Genomic DNA, 23,054 nt, shown 5'->3' with positions numbered 1-23,054 from the left:
TGCCCTTAAATCTCTTAATTTGAGCTCTTGTGATTGGCCTAGTCTTCATCCGTGTCGAGTCAGCACCCCAGCGGGTTATCGGTGGAGCGGGCTCGGGCGGAATCACATCATTCCCCTCCTCTTGAAAAGGATTTGTCCTCAAATCAAGATCATCACCTGCAGCAAAAGGAGTTAAATCAGCAACATTAAATGCAGCACTCATGTTATACTCACCTAGTAAATCAAGCTTGTAGGCATTCTTGTTATTGGGCTCCAAAACTTGAAAAGGTCCATCCATAGGCGGCATGAGCTTTGACTTTCTTTGATTAGGAAACCTTTCATTTTGTAAGTGCAACCAAAACAATTCTCCTAGGTCAAATACTATTACAACAAAATCTAGAAATACATGCTCATTATGGTAAAAATTACACTTTTTAAAGTTAGCGAACAATATTTTCCAAATTTTCAAATTGCCACTAAGTAAAGCTCTCAACAATGCAGATAAAGTTCTATGCAATAAAGACATCTTTAAATAAGTATCTTTAAAATTCATGGTCAGCAATGATTTCTTATTCATAATTACTTTATTAACATCACCAAAGCTAAGATAAAAATTTGTATTTTTCCTTTCTTGTCTTCCTTTTCCTTTCTCACTCACGGCCATCTCACCTTCCTCACTCTCGGCTTTTACACCAAAATTCTCACTCTTGGTTTTATTAAAATTTTTTCACACAACCTGAGTATTAGAAGACTTACCTTGGACAGCAAGCTCACCTTGTCCCTCTTGATTGGATGGTAGTCCACTTGGAATTTCATTTGGGAAGATATCTCCAAATTCCTTCAAAAAAGAAATCATTGAACTTGGCAATTCAAGTTCTTCAAAGTTAGTTTGATCATTAAAATAATTTTCTTTATAAATGATGACCAGCAAAGGTTTCTTACACCCAATAACCTTATTAATATCCCCTAAACTCAAATAAAAGTTGCTACTTAACCTTTCTTTTCTTTCTTTTTCTTTTTTCCCCTTGGATTGGCGCAAACCTTCAGATTTCTCTTCCTTCTCCAAGGTCTCGGGTTTGCCACTTTCTTTCCCCTCTCTTTCGGCTTTTCCTTGATCTTTCCACTCAATATGAGTCTTAGAAACCTTATCTTGATCAGCAACCTCATTCTTACCTTCTCGAAAGGATGGTGAAGCCGTTGGTGCCATACTTGCTTTTTCCTTAAGCTTTTCGGCTTCTCTCCTTTGTTGCATTTGTAATTGGTCTTTGTAAACCTCTTTAGGAGATAATGGTTCCAGCTTGACCTTCTTCCCTTTAAACCTAAAAACAATACTATTTTCTCGACCAAAATGAGTAGCATCTTTATCAAATTGCCATGGCCTACCTAATAGTATATGTCCAGCAATCATGGGTACAATATCACATAAAACTACATCCTCATATCTACCTATATTAAATTTTACTTTGGCTTGTTTATTCACTTTTATTTCACCACCATCATTAAGCCATTGTAATCTATAAGGTTCTGGATGTTTAATAGTTATTAAGCCTAATTTATCAACTACAATGTTACTAATTACATTTGTACAACTTCCACTATCAATAATCATACTACAAATCTTACCTTGAATTTCACATCGGGTGTGGAAGATGTTCTCTCTTTGAATTTCATCCTCATCTTTGTATGCAGCAAGTACTCTCCTAGAAAGCAAGTTTAATTCAGCATTGGATGCTTGCAAGGTTTTGGGTTCATCCTCCAAGTCCTCCTCCTCTTGCTTGGCTTCATCCTCACTTTCTTCACTTTCCGATTCTAGCTCGTCATTGCCCTTTAACACCATGATTCTTCTATTCGGGCATTGGATATCAATGTGTCCTCCTCCCTGGCACTTAAAACACATAACATCATGAGTTCTAGAAGGTTTAGGATCTAATTTTACCTCATTCTTTGGTGCTTGGACAGATTTGGTTCTAGTATCCTTCCTTGGCCAGTTTGAACTTTCTTCTTTGACTTTTGGCTTTAGCTTGCTTTCATAGATGGGATTGTTCCTCCAGTCACTTGAATTGGACCTTCCACTGTTGGAAACACCTCCAAACCATGATCTTACACCCCTCCTCTTGAATTGATGCTCAAGCTTAATGGCAACATGCAACATCTCCTCCAACTCCAAGTATTGTTGCAAATCTAGTTGGTTGGCTATCTCACGATTCAAACCACCAAGAAATCTTGCCATGGTTGCTTCTCTATCCTCATTCATGTTTAACCTCATCATAAGCATCTCCATCTCCTTGTATTAATCCTCCATGGACATACTTCCTTGAGATAGGGATTGAAGCCTTTGATGCAGCAACCTATGATAATGTGATGGCACGAACCGCTTCCTCATAGCTCCCTTCATTTGGCGCCATGTAGTGATCAAGTCATCACCAACTCTCCTTCGGGTGTTTTGCTCATTGGTCCACCATTGGAGTGCATAATGGCCAAACTCCATTGCTGCCAATTTCACCTTCTTAGCCTCTGAATAATTATGGCGGTCAAATATCATCTCCATCTTTTCTTCCCACTCCAAATAAGCTTCGGGATCACTTTTACCCATAAAAGGTGGGATGTTAACCTTGATATTTCCCAAATCATCATCTGTATCTTCCCTCCTATATCTCCCATGGCCAGCTCTATCTTGGACAGCAAAGGTTTCGTCCATACCTTCCTTAAAGTCGCCGTCGAATGACTCCTCATCAAATTCCTCTCTCGGCCTCTCGCGACCTCCTCGTCCTCGGCTTCGTCCTCCATGGAATTCTTGCCTATTTCTTGTATTCGGCCTTCCTTATGAGGCTTCTAGTCTTCCCACTCTTTGATTCACATGCTCAACTTGAGCATTAACCCGCTGTATTGATTCCAAGACAACTCTCATATCCACTTGGTCTCCACTCCCGGTAGCTCGGTCATCGCCATGGAATGCTACGGACTCTTCCTCATTGATCCTCAAGGGTGGATCCCCTCTTCTTATTCTAGAATCTGCCATGTTAGTAAAATATTGCAAAAATAAAATAAATCCTCACAATATTCACTCCCTCATGTGTTTCACTCAAACAAGGTCTCGACACTCGTGTTTGCACACTAGTTTCGGCTTTTACCCTCTTTTAAGCTCACACACTCTTGCCTTTTTCCACTCAATGAATTATCTCAAAGTTCTAATTAAAACACCTACAAAACAGCAATTAGATCCCTAGTATGTTTTAATTAAATTTATCAACAAGACAGTAGCAAAAAGTAAGCAATACCGAAAGAATCCAACAAATCCTAATTTTTTTCGGCTTTCTAGACAAGAAATCACAAAATAATGGGGAAACGTTGGAATTTTTGAAAACTGCACCAGATGGTAGTAGATTATGAGTTCAAGAATAAAATTCCAGAAAAAGAAATTCAAATACGAACAAGAATCAAAGAGAACAAAAATATAGAAAAGTGTTGTTGGTTGTTGTTCTTGTAATTCAAGTTTTGTATCAATTCCTTTATCTAATTTTAATCCAAATAATTTAAGCACCCAAAATCCAAATATCCAGCAGCAAAAATAATTCTCCAGCAACTCAAATATTGAATAAATAATAAAAAACTAGCAGCTCCAACAAATTTTCAGCAAACAAATCAAACTCCAACAAACCGAAATATTTTTTTTTCTTCTTTTTTTTTTTCTTTTTTATTCGGCTTTACCTTTTTTTTTTTTTTCACTCACAGAACATAAACAACTGTAGTAGCAAGAATAATTACCAAAACTGCAATTCCAACTCCAAAACAAACACCAAACCCGTGACCTCCAAATAAACAAAATGTGCAGTTTTTTTTTTTTTTTAAATGTTGCCGCAAACTTCTTTTTTTTTTTTCTTGTTTTCTTTTTTTTTTTTTTGAATATATGAATGCAAATATTTAAGACTAAAACAGCAAAGAAAAATCAACAAAAACCAAATTAACAAGAACAATGATAAAAGACAACCAACAAACTAGGAAACAAAAATACGATAAAACTAGGAAATCCTAATTCAACTAGGAATGAATTTTTTTTTTTTTTTTTTAAGATGCTGAACGTGTATAGGATGGATGCAACCTTAACCTAATGCTAAAATTGCAGAATAACACAAAAACAAATAAAGCAAATAAAGATAGATCAAACCTGAACAAAATTTAGCTCTGATACCAAATGATACGAACCTAGGACGACCTGTTCCTAAACCCGTATTATATTAGCCCGGATCTCAATTAAGTTCAAGTTCTAATGGAATGGACCTCAACCCCTAACCAACCTGTGGTTAGAAACCTTGGTATAATGTAGACGCCACAATAGGGGATGGAAAACCTATTGATAAGTCAAGCTAAAACAACCAATTCTCTAATGGTGTTTTAAGTGTTCTCAAAGAACAAAGAGATAATTAATCTCACAAGTATTTTCTCAATCAAATCAAAGTTTTTTCATATTGAAAAATAAGCCTTTAAATAGGCTTTGAAAGAAACAAAGTAAACCCTAAAAACCCTAGGTAAAACAGGCCACACAATAAAGAGTTCTATGGTGGCCGAAATTCTCACTCCTTTCCTAATCTAATTTGGATTAATTAATTCCTTTATTTTGAATTAGGAATTAATTAATTTACAATGAAAATAATAAAATAATAACTTTCCTAAACTTATTTTTCCAGAAATAAAAACTAAAAAGTTATGGTAATTTCCTAAAACAAAAAGTAGAATCAAATTAGGAAACTATAATACTAGCTTTTTGACTAAGTTGACTTTGACCAATCTTTGACCAAATTGAGCTCCAAATCAGCTTCTAGATGCTTTTTAGGATGCCAAATAAACTGAATATGAAGGCCCACACGTTGCCCATGCTTGGAAAAATAAGAAAAAGGCTAATACAGTAAAATACAGTAAAGCCAGCAAGCAATACAGCAAATTCGGCCAAATTGTTGAAGCTGTCCATACAAGCCCTTTTTGATTGTATTTGAGGCTGCTTTAACTTGATTCCATGACCTCTTAGGCATATGTATTAAACCCATAAAGCATTGGAACCATTTCATGCTTCTCGGACTCCAAAAATGTACCAAAACCGTCACCCGGGTCCGTATCGGCTTCCACCATTTGGATGCTTAGAATAGGCTTTGTGTCTTCAATTATGGATAAGCTCTGTTGAGATTGATTACCCTCTGTATAAATACTCCCAGGTTGCCCTTAAATCTCTTAATTTGAGCTCTTGTGATTGGCCTAGTCTTCATCCGTGTCGAGTCAGCACCCCAGCGGGTTATCGGTGGAGCGGGCTCGGGCGGAATCACATCACTTAAGGTACCTGAGAATCCACTTGACTGCTTCCCAGTGTTCTTTTCCAGGATTTGAAAGAAATCTGCTCACGGTATCAGCTGCATGAGCAATGTCTGGTCTAGTACACACCATTGCATACATTAGACTTCCCACCGCTGAAGAATAAGGCTTTGAAGCCATCTCCTCATCTCTACTTTGGATAAAGGACACGATCTCTTGCTCAACTTGAAATGGTTTGCTAACGGAATGCTGACTAGTTTGGCCTTCTCCATGTCAAATCTCTTTATCACTCGTTCAACATACTTCTCTTGAGATAGAGATAACTTATGATTCTTTCTATCTCGAGCTATTTGCATTCCTAAAATCTGTTGAGCTGGTCACAAGTCCTTCATATCAAATGACTTAGAAAGTTCCTTCTTCAGCTGGCTAATTTTCATTGCATCTTGTCCGACGATCAATATGTCATCGACATACAGCAAAAGTGCAATGAAATTTCCATCTGGAAATCTCTGAATATAAACACACTGGTCTGCATCAGTCTTCTTGTATCCTTGATTCACCATAAAAGAGTCAAACTTCTTGTATCATTGTCTAGGTGCTTGCTTGAGGCCATACAAGCTCCTCGGTAGCTTGCAAACGAGGTTCTTTTTTCCTGAAACCTCAAAACCTTCTGGCTGCTCCATATAAATCTCCTCATGTAGATCACCATGAAGGAACCTTGTTTTCACATCCATATGCTCAAGCTCTAGGTCTAAACAGGCTACTAAACCGAGAATAATTCGTATCAAAGTCATCTTCACCACTGGTGAGAAAATCTCATCAAAATCAATTCCTTTCTTCTGAAGGAAACCTTTGACGACCAATCAGGCTTTGTGCTTTACCACCCATCCGTTGCCATCTTTCTTGAGCTTGAATACCCATTTGTTCTTCAATGCCTTCTATCTTTTTGGAAGCTCAACCAACTCATAAGTATGGTTTTTCTGCAAAGACTCCATCTCATCTTATATTGCATGCAGCCATTTTTCTTTATCTTGATAGGAATTAGCTTCCTGCAAATTCTCTAGCTCCCCCTCTTCAGTAAGCAAAATATATTGAGATTTTGGATATCTCTTTGACGGAATATGGCCTCGTTCAGATCTTCGGAGAGGTGTACCATCATTTGACAAGTGTGATGGTCCTGCAGCTCCTGATGTTTGAGCATCTCCCTGCTCAATATCCTCTTCTCTCTCATTATCTGCTTCTGGTAATTTTCTATGCACCTCATCGTCATCTATGGCTAGTTGTGCTGGTGCTGGATCAGGATCAAAATCATGGGCACTGGTACTAGAAGACTTCATTAGCTTCTCAATGCCTTCTATAGTCTGGTTTTCATGCAATACTACATCCCTACTTCTGATAACCTTCTTTGATTTTGGATCCCATAATCTATATCCAAATTTTTCATCTCCATATCCAATAAAGATGTATGGAGTAGTCCTTGCATTGAGCTTCTGTCTAAGCTCCTTGGATATATGTGCAAAGACTAAACATCCAAATACTTTTAAATGAGAGTATGAGGGATTCTTATCAGACCACACTTTTTTTCGGAATTTCAAAATTTAGTGGTACTGATGGCGATTTGTTAATCAAATAGCAGGTGGCAAAAACAGCTTCTCCCCAAAATGACTTTATCAACTTAGCCATACTAATCATACTTTTGACCTTCTCCATAATCGTCCGATTCATTCTCTAGGCTACACCATTGTGTTGTGGGGTGCGAAAGACCGTCTTCTCATGCCGAATGCCATGTCCTCTACAGTCTGAGTGAAAACAATTCAGCTTCTTTCCTGTCTCATGCTCTACCATGGCATGGAACTCTTTGAAGTGATCTAAAACTTGATCCTTCATCATCAAGAAATAAACCCACACCTTCCGAGAAGCATCATCTATAAAGGCTATGAAATATATGTTGCCACCTAGAGATTCCTCCTTCAAAAGACCACAAACGTCAGAGTGCACCAGACAAAGCAACTCTGATATTCTCGTTGAAGAGGACTTAAATGAGATTCTGTGTTGCTTACCATATAAACAATGATTACAAGGATCTAACACGGCATCCTTGGAAATAATGATAAGTTTCTTATTTGTCAAGGTAGACAACCCTTTCTCGCTCATGTGACCAAGTCTCTAGTGCCACAGATTTTGATATACCTCTCTTTCTGTAATATTGAGGTTATCTGCACAAATCTTCACATGAGTCTTGTAAAGTATTCCATAAATATGTCCTTGAGTGACAACCATAGCACCTTTTGTCATTTTCCATATGCCGTTGTAAAAGTGGTTGTCGAAGCCTTCCTTGTCAAAGGCTATTCATGAGAGCAGATTGAGCCGAAGGTCTGAAACATGTTGGACATCCTTCAAAGTAATTATATGTCCGAATTTGGTCTTTATCTAAATATCACCAGTTCCAGCGATCTTAGCGAAGTTGTTATTTCCCATCTTCACTGTGCCAAAGTCTCCTCCTTTATACATTTTGAAAAACTCTATATGTGGAGTTACGTGGTAGGATGCTTCAGTATCAACTACCCATTTGACTTCTTGGCTTGAAATGTGAAGGCACGATTCTTCATGTGTGGAACAATATGCCACTTCTCCTCTGACGGTAACTAAAGTTTCACCATCCTTCTTCGGCTGATTGTTTTTTTGCCCCTGCTCTTGCAACATCTTCTTGCAATACTTCTTTAAGTGTCCTTCTCGACCACAATAATGATACTTGTATGTTGGCCTCCTTCCATCTGTGGATGTGCCTCTACTCTGACTCCTGCCTCTCCTCCTGTCATGAGTACCTTCTTGCTGTCTCCCCCATTTCTTTGTGACAAGGGCATGTGTTTGATCATTGCCAATGTCCTTTCTTCTGGCCTCCTCGTTGAATAGGGCATCAGTCACCATAGTAATGGTAAGTTTGCCATTAGAGGCCGAATTACTGAGAGAGACTACTAGTGTCTCCCAGCTGTCTAGAAGAGAGCTAAGAAGTAAAAATGCTTATTTTTCATCCCCTAGTTGTAACTCCACCGCAGACAATTAGTTTACCAAGTTCTGAAATATACTGGTGTGCTCGGCTACAGAAGTTCCATTCTTAAACTTCAAATTCACCAAATGCCTCATGAACAAGGCTTTATTCTGAGCAGTCTTGGCTTGGTACATGTCCTCCAACTTCTTCGAGAGGGTGTATGTGTCTGTCTCTTGTGCAACATGATAGAAGACACTGTGGTCGATCCATTGGCGGATTTGACCATCATTTTCCTGTACATCTTCTTCCATTCTGCTTCTTTGGTGGGATCAGGATTCTTTCCTTTGGCATCTAAAGGGTCAAACAAGTCCTTGCAATTTAGAAAATCTTCCATCCGAGGTCTTCAAAGTGCATAGTTGGTGGCAGTAAGCTTGATCATCGCTCCCGAATATAACTCATCCACTGACATCTTGTCTTGTAAAAAACTGGGGCTGAATTCAGAAAAATAGAGTCCACCAATGCGTCCGGAATGGTAAAAAACGTTGGGTTTGACTCTTCTTGGGTCAAAATCTGAATCTTTAAAAATTGGAGCCAAAGTGCAATTTCCAAAAGTTCTGGGTCAAACTGCAAATATCAAAACTTATGGGAAAACCTGCAAATATAAAAAATATAGAGGTATTTCTATAATTTCATAAAAGTCTTGGACCAGTGCTAACGTGTCGGATGATGTGGCAGATCGGATGACATGGCACCACGTGACAGCGAGCTGGCAGAACACGTGTAATGGATCGGCTCGGACTCGACGCGGCTCGTCTCAGAACTAAACTCGATTGCGGCTCTTCTAGGCTTGGTTGCGGCTTGGCTCGGCTCAGCTCTGCCTGGGTGCATGTAGGGCATGTGGTCGTTGACCAGTGAGTGAAAACCTGCATAAAAACTTTGACCGGCGCGTAAGGGCGCGTTCAACGGTGGATGGAGGTCCAGTTGGGCTCATTCTCTTTGTCTCGACGAGATCGACCTTCTGGTATACGCAAATACTTTTTTTTGATCGTTTTGACGGTGAACCCTATATCTAAATCTGGGCTCTGCTACCAATTATTGTGATCCTTTAATACTAAAAATACAAAATTAATACAGAAAAATAAAGAGAGACAAAAGGCACGAAAATGGAGAAAAAAGATGCATTATAACTATAAAATTTATACGCCTCTCTCAAAATCTGTATTTTCTATACTGTATGTTATGTGATACAAAAATAAAAAATGAGCAACTATTTATAATGCTTTCTCTATGGTTTCTAAGGGTAAAACCCTAATAGGCTAGAATTTTAGAAGATAAAAGACTGGATCCCCACACATTCTTTCACGAAACATACTTACAGAGCTAATCTATTTACATTTCTGTAAAACTAACCATTCCAAAATAATATTTAATATTAGATTTTCACTTTATCAAAAAAACATAATTTTCTCTACAATAAAACTATATATATATATATATATAGTAGTTTGATTAATTCACAGGCCGATAAAGGAACAACGTTTCATAAGCTCGTTCACCACCAGCAAATCTATGCCTCTTGAATTAAAGTCTGCAATATCATATATAAATGAAACTTTAATATGTTAATACAATTCCCACTTCTTGAATATGTATATATATATATATATATATATATATATAGAGAGAGAGAGAGAGAGAGAGGAACAGGCTAATTAATTGCTTAGTTCCAGTGGGTAGAAGGAGAAACAACCGGACCAATTTGAGTGAAATTGAAACCTTTTAAACATTTTCGTGAACTGTGCCCAAAGCTGTGCTTGTCGGAAATACGTATTACATTGACCCCCACCATTGTTGGCCTAGAAGAAGGGCTCCTGATCAAACGCCAAACGTACACGGCACACATATTAAGTGGTTTTTACGAATTTGCATTAAAGCAATAAATGGATGAGGTATTTGGTGAGTCATTTCGTCAAGCAGGAAACAAACACAAAAACCTTCGTTGTTTATTAAATGTACTATAATGGAATCGACAAAGTGTTTTTTGTCACGCATGCTTTTATTTTTTTAATTTTTTAATTTTTTGGCCTACTTTGCTTGTATATATATGTTTTGTTTAATGTGCTTCGCTTTCATGGCCTAAATTCAAATGGGTTAACGGTAAGCCTATGGTTTTCATTCCAATTTTTCTTCTCCACCCCTTTTGCGATACCCATTATTCTTTAGTTGGAATTTTCTTACCATATATCCTTTTTCATGTTTGTGCTGTTCTTGTCAACCAACGTCTTGTCATTATTATTATTATTACTATTATTAGGGTGAATTTGTCAACCAAAGTCTCATATATGTACATTATGTCCACCTTTTTATGTAGATTAATTAAATTTTATCATATGGTTTTTTCATTTGGAATTTTTTATATGGATTTTGACTAGATACTGAGCGGAGCACTGGGAGGTAAACTGTGCTCTATATCATTGATTAAAAATAACAATTTTTTTTTTTAAATCTTATCTAAGAATTTAGAGTTGCATGGATTTTAAAAAAGTTTTAAAATGCAGGTATTCAATTTTAAAATCGCTTATTACATGCAATTGGATGAGGCATATCTTTTAAAATTTGTTCTAAAAAAGTTTTTTTTTAATTTTTTGATGAAATAAATTTGATCTGAAAAGTTATCCAGGTTTTTAGTGTAAAATTAGGGATTGATGTCCTAATGCAAATGCAATATGTCAAATCCTTGTCGAATCCGTGTATGCATATTGCATATTATGAATAATCAAATCTGTTTTAATATATTTTTATTTAAATTAGATTAAAAAAAAAATGCTCTGTCCCAGAAAAACATTAATGGCTGGTAGCCAAAATTGACTTTAGCGACCACAAAAACAGAGTATTTAAATAAATCTGTAACCGGCAATTGTATCTAAAAATAAGATTTATGCATGTTTTAAAAGTCGTTGATAGCACCTTTTAAGACCCTATTTGCTTTTGTTATTTATTCATTATTTTTAAAAGTTCTTTTTTTTTTTTTTTTTTTTTTTTTTTTAGCTTTTGCTTTTGTTTAATAAGCATGGATAAATCATGACAGACTGATAATTTTTAGAAGAGAATGAGATTTGTCGTAAACCCTCTTTTGGAGTTCCTGAAAAGCCATGTTGTCACTAGTCCTAATAAAAATCACAATGTATATGAAAATCATACCATCAAGAATAAAAAATAAAGGATTTTTTTGGCACTTTTATATTCTTTTATCACTATTATTTTTATTTATTCTTTTACTCTATTTTACTTTTTTCCAGTCATAGCAGTAGGCATTGTCTCCCCACCTAACCTGTCTTTATCAACCTCAATTACTTAGAATAGTCAAGTAATGGATAACCCCCAATGTTTCATTACTTTCCTCTCCTTACCCTGCTGTTGTTCTGTTTATATATATCCTTAGCCAACTAAGTCTGAAAGCCATGTGTAGTATTTTCTCAATTAGAGCTTTTTTTGCTGTTTATTAATGGCTGAATTTGATGGTCATCCCTATTACAGCTGCATAAATTGTAGAAACCCTGTTGCTTTGCGTTTTGATCTTCTTTCCAAAAGCTTTCATGTAAATTGAAACTTCCTCTGCTGTTACTATTTTCTTTTTCCACCCCTTTTATGCAAAATATGTCATATATATGATGCTTTTGTCTCTAATCGGGTATCTGGGTTCTATATATAGACTCCGTTTATAAAGTTGAAGCTTTAATTTAGATGGAAAAAAGATGGTCATTTTCTTAATATGGATCAGAGAGTATTTATATATGAGATGTCCGAATCATATATTCATAACAAATTTCGTGTAATGATTAGGGAAAAACCGGACCGGCATATTTCTTCTCTCGTGCAATGAACATCACAGTGGGGAGAAAGGAGGAGAGGAAGCTCATCACGGGAGCTTATACGGTTGCCGATATCTATTGCAGCAACTGTGGAGAGGTACTCGGTTGGAAGTACATCAGAGCTTATGAGATCAAACAGAAGTTCAAAGAAGGAAGGTTCATCATTGAGAGAGCCAAGATTGTCAAGGAATACTAGCTTTTACTATTTAAGCCCCCCATCCTACATGTTTCAATAACAATTCCTTTTATGTGAGCTTCTATAAATATAATTGTAGCTTATATGTATTCCTTCTATATGCAAATGTCTGCAAACTTTGTCGGATGTTTATATCGCTTTGAAATTATGGCATTGCAGAACAAATTATGTTTTTATGTTAATGCCCCTTATTTTGTCCTAAAAAATTGGAAGGAGATTTGATAATGTGTCTTTTAAAGCTCAATTCTTCCTAATCAATTTCTCAATTCCTAGAAAATGATGATATGTTGATTTGGTTGGCATTCTAAATATTCTAACTCCATTCTATACTTAGTGAAAGCTTGGCTATGGCTTTAACCAGATGGGGCTTTGGCTTGGTTTTGTTTAGCTCAGTTTTGTCTTTGTTAGGTAAGTTTCATTAAGAAAAGCTCAAGGAGCTAACAATACCAGTTTATATTTGTCAAGCTGAAAGCTTTCTTTTCAACAAAGTGAACAAATACACATAGCATAAGTGAATTAATATACATAAATTCTTGCGATTCTGCATTTTGTTCCTTTCTTATACTGGATAAATGCCATAGACAAAGACTTCTATTTCTTTGAAATTTAATAAATATGTAGAGAATATAAAATAAGCATTTTGTAGCCTGAATTGACCATTAGTAAGAGCAGGAAGTAATTTCTATTTGCATTCACTTACATCATAAATATTTAAATAGTGAATATGTGAAGGATAACGTGGAGTTATAATAAATTAAAAAAAAAACAAAGTACAAAACAAAACAAGACAAAACGAGAAAAATGAAAATCCATATTAATATGAAAAAAACAAACATATACACCTGCACAAGGCCTCGCTCTTTAACCTCCCCCGTTTTGAGATTTTTTCCCCACATATACACTCCAATATTGAATCCATCTTTGTAACCGTATTAAAATCAGAGAAAACATTTTCCAAGAAACCATCTTTGTTTATCTGCTTTGCCGAATATTTCCGCCATTGCTGGTTCCATCCAGCCACCCAAACCGGATGAATGAATCATATGATAGAACGATAAGTTTTAGAAGAGAATGAGATTTGTTGAAAACTGTATTTTGGAGTTCCTAAATCGCTATGTTGTTAGTCCAAAAAAGAATCTCAATATATATGAAAATCATACCATACCATTAACAATAACAATAGTCATAGTAAATTAATGGTTTTTTTGGCACTTTTTTCTTTTGTTATTATTATTATTACTATTACTATTATTATTATTATCTTTTTCCAGTCATAGCGGTAGGCATTTTCTCACCACCTCACCTTGTCATTATCAACCTCTATTATTCAGATTGATAGTCAAGTCATGGATAACACCCATTGTTTCATTATTTTCATTTCCTTAACTCTGTTGTTCTGTTTATACATATCCTTAGCCAATTGGGTCTGAAGCCATATATAGTATTTTCTCAATTAGAGCTTTTCTGATGTTTCTCAATGGCTGAACTTGATGGTCATCCCTACTACAGTTGCATAAATTGTAGAAACCCTATTGCTCCGCATGTTGATCTTCTTTCCAAAAACTTCCTGGTGAAATGAAACTTCCACTGCTTTCTCTTTTTTCTGCTCCTATATGTGATATATATGATGCTTTTGTCTCTAATCAGGTAGTTGAGTTTTATATATATAGAGAGAGAGCCTATTTATAAAGCTGAAGCTGTTATTTAGAATGAAAACGATGGTCAGTTTCTTAATATGGATCAGAGTCTGATATGTACCATATATGAATGACCAAATTTTTGTGTAACTAACATTGAGTATGTAATTATTAGGGAAAATCCGGACCGGCATATTTCTTCTCTCATGCAATGAATATCTTAGTGGGGAAAAGGGAGGACAGGAAGCTCATCACAGGAGTCTATACAGTTGCCGATATCTATTGCAGCAACTGTGGAGAGGCACTGGGCTGGAAGTTCATCAGAGCTTATGAGGTCAAACAGAAGTTCAAAGAAGGAAGGTTCATCATTGAGAGCTTGGAATACTAGCTTTTACAAATTAATACCCCTACCCTACATATCACAATAATAATTCCTTTTCTTGGATCTCCAATAAATATAGTTGTAGCTAATATGTATATGTATACATCTCTATGCAAATGTTTGCAAACTGTGTTGGATGTTTATATCATTTTCAAACTTATGGTATTGCAGAACTAATTATGTTTTTATGTTAATCCCTGTTATAATTTGTCCTAAAAAGTTGAAAAGGAGAGTGAATGTGTCTTTAAAAAGCTTAACTCTTCCTCATCAATTTCTCAAGTTCTGGAATATGATCATTGTTTTCTTTTTAATACGGTGATTTGGTTGGCATTCTAAATTTTGCTTTCCTTAGTAGAAGCCTAGCTATAGCTTTAACTAGTTGGGGCTTTGGCGTGATTTTGTTCAGGTAATGTGTTGTTATTAGGCAAGTTTTATTACCAAAAGTTGAAGGGGCTAACAATACCAGTATCGATTTGTCAAGCTGAAAGCTTTCTTTCCAACAAATTGAACAAATCCATATAGCAAATAATCCAGCTCTTTATGCTAAAACTCAGACCTATGTATATTCTGTAATTTGGGAGAGAGAAGATGAAGATAAGGTAAAAAAAAAAAAAATATATATATATATATATATACATGACCTGAAAGCCAGTTGGATCACTGGTTTCTCTTTTTAAAATCATAAATGTAATTAGACCCAATTACCTTAATTATTAAGTAAGTCTATAGTTATGCAGGATCATTGCACATCCATTTTTCAAAGGCAGTGCAATTGCAAGGTTGCTTTGAATTCAAGTAATCCGTAAAGAGAATAGGTAACTCGTGGAATTTGAAATGTATTGTTTATTTAAGTAAAGAAATGATCATAATTTTGTCACCATGAGGGACAATAAAATCAAAAGCCAAAAAAGTATAAGAAACTTTAGACTACGTAAAATTATGATGTCAGGGTAAGAAAAGGACTGAAAAGTATTAGATAGGTCGTTTTCTCATGCATTAAAATTGGATAAATGCCATAAACAAAAAGTTATTTTTCTTTCTAATTTAATTAAGATGTTAGAAAATATAAAATAAACATTTTATAGCCTGAATTGGCCACTAGTAAGAACAGGAAGAACTTTCTATTCGCATCACTCCATCATAAATAGTGAATATGTAAAGAATAATGTGGAGTTATAATAAATAAATGAATAACAAAAAACCAAAACAGCACGCAAAGGTGGAAAAATGGAAATTTATGATAAGAAATAGATAAATATAAGTTAGTAAAAAGCTTCTTTCTTTCCCCTCCCCTGTTTGGGAATTTCTCCCCTCTTATATTTTCCATGAATCCATCTTTGGAACCTTATTCAAACAAAAGAAAACATTTTCCAAGAAACCATTTTTGTGTATCTCTGCTTTGCTGAATGTTTCCACCATTGATGATAGCATACAGCTTGCAAAAAAGTGACACTTAATGTGTCCTAGTGTTAGACATAGCTTTATATACATAACAAATAGCTTAATATGTATAATAAACTCAAATCCTAACAGTGTAGAAATAAACAGGATTATCCAGAATTACCATGAACTGCCACTATGTCATGTTCACAAATTTCAACAAATATTTTACAAAGTAACTATGCATGAGCTTAAGCGCATGATTAAAAAAATAATAAAAGAGTACTGCTAGAGTTATTAAGTACTAATCTATCAATATAAGCTAACCAGTTATAAAATAAGTGTAATTTGAATATAAAATAATAAGAGTATTACTAGAGGTATTATTAACTAATCTATCAAGACAAGTTAACCATTCAAAACATAAGTTTAATTTAAATATAATTTATCATGGTAGATTATTTGGTACCTAGCAATATTCATAATAAAAGGATCATAAATCAGGACCTGCCACTTTTGAATTTTTTTTTTTCTTTTGTCAACATTATTAAATTTAAACAAACAATTATCTAGGAGATTTAGTTATTATCTCTACTGTTTTGAATGAAATTCAAATCCAACTTGTAACGGGATCTAGATATGTATGTATATTTATACATTTTGTACCAGGAATACTCAAAGAGATGAGTTAATAGAAAGTGAATTTTCTCCATTTTAGTCTAATCTTAAGCATCTGTCACTTGCTGTGTAATTATCATGTATGTGAGAGAATCATCTAGAAACAATTCAACTCAACAAGCTGTTGATGAAACTCCATCACTTCAAATAACAACACACAGGCTGAATGGTCAAAATTATGTAGTATGGTCCCAATCCGTGAAGATGTTAATTCGCGAAAAAGGGAAGCTAGGATACCTTACTGGTTCCATCCATCCACCCAAACCGGAGGACGAGATAGCATTTCACACATGTGAAGCAGATAACTCCATGGTTATGGCATGGTTGGTTATCTCCATGGAACCTGATATTGGTCAAACATATCTTTTCTTAACCGCGGCAAAAGAGATGTGGGATGCTGTTGCTGCAACCTATTCGAATTGGGCAAACTCATCTTAAATATTTGAGATTAAGACTCGAATCCGTGAGACGAAACAAGGAACCACCAAGATGTGACCACAAATTTCAGAATATGGCAGGAACTAGACCTATATTATCATGCTGCTGAATGGGACTGTGTTAATGGCAGCTTTCGGTACAACAAGATGGTCGAAAAAGAGAGGGTTTTTCGAGTTCCTTGCAGGTCTTACCTCGGAATTAGATGAAGCTAGGGTGAGTGTTCGTGGCAAAGAACCTCTTCCTTCTATTTATGAAGTGTTTGCCTATAGAAAGAGGGAAGAGAGCATAAGGAATGTAGTCTACCAATCAGCTACGAATGCAGCAACATCAAAAATTGTTTTGAAAAGTGCACAAGATACTTCAAAGAAGAGAAAAGAAAAGAGCAACAAAGTTTGGTCCTGCTATTGCAACCCTGTTGCTCTGCACTTTAATGCTCATCCTCGTCTCTACTACAGCTGCATAAATTTGCTTTGCGTTTTGATCTTGTCTCAAAAGAATATAAGGTGACATATATATAAAAATATATATGCAAATGTATGTATGTATATGTATACATACACATGAAATTGTACTCCCTAGTTTGTTGATGATAAAAATAAATAAATAATAACAAATACCACCTTAAACTTGTTAAACAAGAAAACTCCCTAGTTAGTTTATGATAAAAATAAATAAATAATAACAAATACCACCTTGACCTTGTTAAACAAGAAAAGACTCGCCCTCGGAGGAAAAAAAAAATCTGTTTTGGCATTTTTTGCCCTCACATATTCTCCATGAATCCATCTTTAATATCTTATTCAAATCAAAGAAAACACACCCACAACCTTGTCTGTTTATCTGCTTTGCTGAATATTTGTACCATTGATAACATCATGCACCCTTCATCACAAAATAATTAAATAACATTCAAACTTGATCCCACTCAATGTGGCAAGAAAATCACACCTGAAGTATCCTACAAAATGATATTTTTCATCCTAAATTCAAGTTACAGGTCGAGAAATTAGATCAACCATTACTACGAATTTCCATTAAATTATGGTGAAAATTTTACGAAGTGACTAAGCTAATTTTCTTGGAGAAGAAGTTGTCTCACAAAACAATAAAAAAGGAAATTAAAAATATAATAAAATCGGCGCATGTCACTCTCGAATTCTTTTATTTATTTATTTTTTCTCCCCTAAAGAGAGATATGTATTCAGTATTCTTTCTCACTCCACCTAACCTTGTCTTTGTCAAGCTCTCAAGCTCTATTGTTTTCTTACAATATTATATCCATATCATTACTTTCTCCCCAAGCTACTATATATATATCTACAGCCATTATTAAGTCCTCAAAGTCAGCTTTTCGGAGATCGGATCTGCTGCCAAAGTCTGCTCTACAACTTCCATTTTTCTTAGCTCAGTTCATCAATGGCGGAAATTGATTGTCATTCCTACTACAGCTGCATAAATTGTCGAAACCCTGTTGCCCTGCGTTTTGACCTTCTTTCAAAAGACTTTCTGGTGAAATACACACACACATGAAATAAGTGCAAATTATGATATGCTTCTATTAAATCTTAATCTATAATCTGGGGTGATTTGGTTGCATATTATGATACGCTTCTATTAAATCTTAATCTATAATCTTCGATATGCTTCTATTAAATCTTAATCCATAATCTTCTATAGTTGTTTGCATATTATGATATGCTTCTATTAAATCTTAATCTATGATCTGCTAAAGTTGTTTGCTATACATGATCAATACGTTGACTAGTAAAAAATAGCCATATTATGGAAAAAAAACTAAACTTTCATGATTACTTATTCATCAAAAAAATAAAAAAAAATTTAAAAAAAAAATTCATGAGTACTTTTTACTTTTTTTTTTTTTTTTTTTGGGTTTCTAATTTATAAAATCTTTATCAGATCCAAGTAGAAAATCTTAATGTTTAATTTGAAAACCAGAGATTCTGAAAATGCAAGGAAATTGCAGAAATCTGTAATTTGAGCACCTTTCCTGGTGCATACCCTTTTCAGAACCCTGCTATGTACATTTGACCAATTTCCTTGTGAATTAAGTGATGGATTATATCTGCTACATACATATTTGAACATATAGATCAATCACTTTGGCATATAAACTATGGGTTATTTTATATTAATCAGGCAAAATCAGGACCAGCCTATTTGTTCTCTTATGCAAGGAACATCATAGTGGGAATAAGTGAGGAGAGGAATCTGCTTTCTGGTGTTCATACCATCGCTGATATATCTTGCAGCAACTGTGGAGAGGTACTGGGTTGGAAATACATACGAGCTTATGATATCAGACAGAAGTACAAAGAAGGGAAATTCATCCTCGAGAGAGCCATGATTGCCAAAGAGTACTAGCTTTACTGACTAATCTACCCCCACCATATATATTAACAATAAAACACTGTAATACTGGGGTGATTTGGTCTTTTTCATACTTATTGTGCTGGAGAACTAATTACATATTATGTTACTCTTAATTTGTCCAAAAAAGTTGAAAGAGATTGATGAAAGCTTTATTATGGCATACATGTAGTAAATTATGTATTATCAACATTAGTGTGTGCCAGAAATGAAGAACAGGGTCTAATTTCCTAGTTAGTTTATGAAAAAAACAAAAAAACAAAAAAAAATTAACAACATACCACATTGTTAAACAAGTGTACGAAAACCACTACCTTAAAACTCGTACTGATGCATCACGAGAACAGGTTCAGATCTAATTGACTAACTACATAAGATTGGGATAGTGAAATGGAAAAGTAGACATATATATATATATATATATGGTTTATTGTAATTATTTCCATCATATCTAAATTTTAAATATTTATCTTAATCAAATCTAAATGTTTAGGAAACACTTATCCTTTAAGAATCAATACTATATATTTATATATTTGAATGACAATCTAAAATGTATATGAAACCTTTTTCTCCTCTAGGCTTTCAACAGTGTCTCAAAGACTCACTTCCAAAGTAGTGAAGCTAAAGATCCAAAATTTCTATTACCAGGTTCGTGAATATCCCTTTAGACTTTTTACCAGGTTGGTGAATATCCATTTTTTTAAAGGCAGTTAAATGCAATTATGCTTCGAATTCAAGTTGTCGGTTTGGTAGCACAGTATTTGAAAATTGAAATGCATGAGTAAGAATTTTATTCGAGTAAAGCATATAATTTTTACACACCTAAGGATATGCAAATAAAGGCAGGGTTAAAAAACAAGGACTTGCAAAGCATTTAGATGGGTTTTTTCCATCATGGATTAACGTTGGATAAAATACCATAAACAAAGAAAATTATTTTTAAAAAATTTAATAAATATTTTGAACAAATATAGAAAAAAAAAAAAAGAGAAAAAGAAAAAACATTCTATCACCTTAATTGACTATTAGGAACGAATAAAAACTAGTCAAACACAAATGAGAGCACGGAAGTGACTATCCATATGTCTTCACTCCATGATATGAATGGTGATTAGGTAAAGAAATTCATTATCTCAATTAAAAAAAATGTAAATAAAAAATTAATAATAATAATAAGTGAAGCATAACCTATTAATACCATGAAAAGACAATCATATCCCCAAAACAAAGCCTCTGTTTTCCTCCCCTGTTTTGGCATTTTCTTCAACATCTGGGCATTTGATCTCCATGAGTCTATCTTTGGAACCTCATTCAAAACAAATCAAACATATTCCAAGAAACCAATTTTGTTGATCCCCTGCTTTTGGTGAATATCTCCACCATTGATGACCGTATAGAATCCTTGAGAAAGCTTAAAACTTGATCCATTCCCACTCAAGACTCAACCTTGCGAGAAAGTCAGTCACACCCACTAAGCAAAATTTGGCAACAGGCTTGTTCCACCATCAACTTTCAACGTCAACCTGCGCGTGGTACGGCGGAACCTCCTTGCGCGCGTAAAATCCTCTTCCTTTTCTTACACTCTTTCTCTTTCTATAATCTCTCTCTTAAACTCTGTGCTATAGTTTGAAGCAATCATGTACAGCTACTAACAGTGGTCACTGGTCAGGTTAGTTTTAAGGAAGAAAAAGAAAAACAAAACACGCAAGAAAGCATTAAAAAAAAATAAAATAAATAAAATAAAAAGAAGGAACTTATTACATTCTTGTAATTTGATTTCTCTGTCAATTTACTTTTTTTTTTTTTTTTTTGGTAAATCAATTTATTCATTTTGATTGTAGAGGTTAATTGGTAAGCAATTTTCACAACATAAATTCTTTAATTCTCCAGTCTCCAAGTAAAGAATAAAAGCAAATTTCTCGAATTCCTACAATTTTATTATTAATAACCCTTTTATTGTCTAAAAAATTGATTTTTGTAATACAGGTTACATCCTCATCCACACCCATTATAATACTCAATTTAGTTGAATTTTTTTTTTTTTCCTGTCTTCTTTCCCTTTTGATTTTACCGTGAGTTTTATTTTAAAGAATCGAACTTTTTTCCAATTTTCTTCATCTCCTTTAGTGGGTTTTTTGTTAATTTTTAAAACTGGTTTTTTTTTCTTTTCAATTTTATTGGCTTTTAGTTTTTTTTTTTTTTTCTTTTTTTTTTTTAATGTTCTTGTGGTTACTCTTTCATTTACAATCTTGTCTCTATCAAGCCTATAGTCCTTTCTTTGAAACTTTAATATCCGATTTTGGAATCTTTGCACAATCTTATAATCCACTTTGGTCTAATTCTGCACGCTAACCCTTTTGAGTTATTCTTATCTTTTGCTGCAGGCATTTGGGTCATCATTGATCTCTTTTTAGGTAAAGAAATATTAGTTTTCTCTCTTTCCCTTTCAGTTCGTAATTTTTTTTTTTTTTTTTTTTTTTTTTTAATTTCACCTTCTTCTTGTTCTGTAAAATGGGTTTTTTTCCTACTTCTTGACCTTTCCTCTTTGTGATAATAGTTTTTCCGTCTTTCTCTGAGTCGGTGAGCGGTGAGGTTTATAGAGCTGAATTGATTGATTAATGGCGGAATTGGTAGGGCCTAGATTGTACAGCTGTTGTAATTGCAGAAACCCTGTTTCCCTTCATGACGATATAATTTCTAAGGCTTTTCAGGTGAGAAACCTCTAATAGTCTGAGAAAAACTGTTTCTTTCTTTTTCTTCTTTCTCTATTTTTTTTTTTTTTTTGTTGCCCCCTTTTTGAGTTCTTCACAGACTGTCACTCTTTTTGAAAAGGTAATATTGTTGTGGGAGATACCCATATGGGGGAATCAATTGGTTTTCCAGAAAAGGGGTGAGAATTCTTAAAGAAATGAATAGAGACGACCCATGTTTGAAAAACTTGAAATTTTTGTATGCCAGTGATTGGATTGAGGTCCTTTGTCTCATTGATCAATATGAGAAACAATTTCATATATTTTTCATGCTTCATACCGGATCAGACAATTATAGTATATGAACTGGATTGAGCTGAATTTTAAACTAGACCTGATCTTTAATCTCTAATTCTCGTGTCTGTGTTATAAAAATCTGCATAATTGATTATATTTCAGTCAGATTTGCTGTGGAAAAAGCTAGTATTGCTCCAAAAATGTCAACTTTTCTCCATAATTTTGTTTATTCTTAGGGAAGAAATGGCCGAGCTTTTCTGTTCTCGCATGCTATGAACATTGTTGTAGGGCCAAAAGAAGACAGACATCTCTTGACTGGTCTGCATACGGTTGCCGACATCTATTGTTCTGATTGTCGTGAAGTGTTGGGTTGGAAGTATGAACGTGCTTATGAGGCATCACAGAAATACAAGGAAGGCAAATTCATACTTGAGAAGTCCAAAATTGTGAAAGAGAATTGGTAGCAGAAGATTTCTCGATCCGTCTTCATTTTCCAACAACTTTAAGCAAGTGTAATTTGGTTTTGCAATCTTTTTCACTTTTGTACAGGAACTACTACTCACCTATTTGAAAATCTTTCATTTGTTTGTTGGTTGTTCATTCTGGTTGGGAACTATGTTTGGAAGCTGTAAATTGGATTATCAAATTCATGTGTTAATAACATTTTGGAGTTTCTCAAAACATCCCAAATTTCTTATTCATATTTTAGATTAGAGAACTTTATATCATGTTCTCTTTGATTGTTTAGAAACTGGTAAGACTTTTTTGGGATTGAAGTTATTGAGAGCTTAGCAATTCTCTTCCTCTTCCTCTTCCTCTACTTC

General features: G+C 34.6%; 4 protein-coding genes across 4 annotated transcripts; all 4 read left to right on the top strand.

The window, feature by feature from the left end:
• The first annotated feature begins 11,670 nt into the window (after positions 1 to 11,670).
• Positions 11,671 to 12,568, top strand: LOC107403409 (protein yippee-like At4g27745). Its single transcript, XM_016031151.4, has 2 exons — positions 11,671 to 11,867; positions 12,113 to 12,568. Exons 1-2 carry the CDS (start codon positions 11,775 to 11,777, stop codon positions 12,335 to 12,337), a joined length of 318 nt encoding a protein of 105 aa, XP_015886637.1. The 5' UTR covers positions 11,671 to 11,774; the 3' UTR covers positions 12,338 to 12,568.
• Positions 12,569 to 13,814: 1,246 nt separating this feature from the next.
• LOC107421823 (protein yippee-like At4g27740) lies at positions 13,815 to 14,362 on the top strand. The gene is made up of 2 exons (XM_016031155.4): positions 13,815 to 13,907; positions 14,150 to 14,362. The coding sequence occupies exons 1-2, from the start codon at positions 13,815 to 13,817 to the stop codon at positions 14,360 to 14,362; spliced, it is 306 nt and encodes a 101-aa protein (XP_015886641.1).
• A 3,859-nt stretch (positions 14,363 to 18,221) lies between these two features.
• LOC132805003 (protein yippee-like At4g27745) lies at positions 18,222 to 19,426 on the top strand. Its single transcript, XM_060819647.1, has 2 exons — positions 18,222 to 18,361; positions 19,010 to 19,426. Exons 1-2 carry the CDS (start codon positions 18,269 to 18,271, stop codon positions 19,232 to 19,234), a joined length of 318 nt encoding a protein of 105 aa, XP_060675630.1. The 5' UTR covers positions 18,222 to 18,268; the 3' UTR covers positions 19,235 to 19,426.
• A 1,147-nt stretch (positions 19,427 to 20,573) lies between these two features.
• LOC107421797 (protein yippee-like At4g27745) lies at positions 20,574 to 22,913 on the top strand. The gene is made up of 4 exons (XM_016031125.4): positions 20,574 to 20,799; positions 21,628 to 21,657; positions 21,801 to 21,954; positions 22,467 to 22,913. Exons 3-4 carry the CDS (start codon positions 21,862 to 21,864, stop codon positions 22,692 to 22,694), a joined length of 321 nt encoding a protein of 106 aa, XP_015886611.1. The 5' UTR covers positions 20,574 to 20,799; positions 21,628 to 21,657; positions 21,801 to 21,861; the 3' UTR covers positions 22,695 to 22,913.
• The last annotated feature ends 141 nt before the right edge of the window (positions 22,914 to 23,054 follow it).

This window comes from Ziziphus jujuba, chromosome 8 (genome assembly GCF_031755915.1).
Source record: "Ziziphus jujuba cultivar Dongzao chromosome 8, ASM3175591v1".
Lineage (NCBI taxonomy): Eukaryota > Viridiplantae > Streptophyta > Magnoliopsida > Rosales > Rhamnaceae > Ziziphus > Ziziphus jujuba.
Note: the sequence above shows the minus strand (reverse complement) of the source record. Positions and strands in the feature narration are given on the sequence as shown.

Coding starts and splice junctions, on each gene's coding strand:
- LOC132805003 (XM_060819647.1), top strand. CDS start 18,269: ATGGCGGAAATTGATTGTCATTCCTACTACAGCTGCATAAATTGTCGA. Junction 18,362..19,009: donor TTCTTTCAAAAGACTTTCTG/GTGAAATACACA, acceptor TATATTAATCAG/GCAAAATCAGGACCAGCCTA.
- LOC107421797 (XM_016031125.4), top strand. CDS start 21,862: ATGGCGGAATTGGTAGGGCCTAGATTGTACAGCTGTTGTAATTGCAGA. Junction 21,955..22,466: donor TAATTTCTAAGGCTTTTCAG/GTGAGAAACCTC, acceptor GTTTATTCTTAG/GGAAGAAATGGCCGAGCTTT.
- LOC107421823 (XM_016031155.4), top strand. CDS start 13,815: ATGGCTGAACTTGATGGTCATCCCTACTACAGTTGCATAAATTGTAGA. Junction 13,908..14,149: donor TTCTTTCCAAAAACTTCCTG/GTGAAATGAAAC, acceptor TGTAATTATTAG/GGAAAATCCGGACCGGCATA.
- LOC107403409 (XM_016031151.4), top strand. CDS start 11,775: ATGGCTGAATTTGATGGTCATCCCTATTACAGCTGCATAAATTGTAGA. Junction 11,868..12,112: donor TTCTTTCCAAAAGCTTTCAT/GTAAATTGAAAC, acceptor TGTAATGATTAG/GGAAAAACCGGACCGGCATA.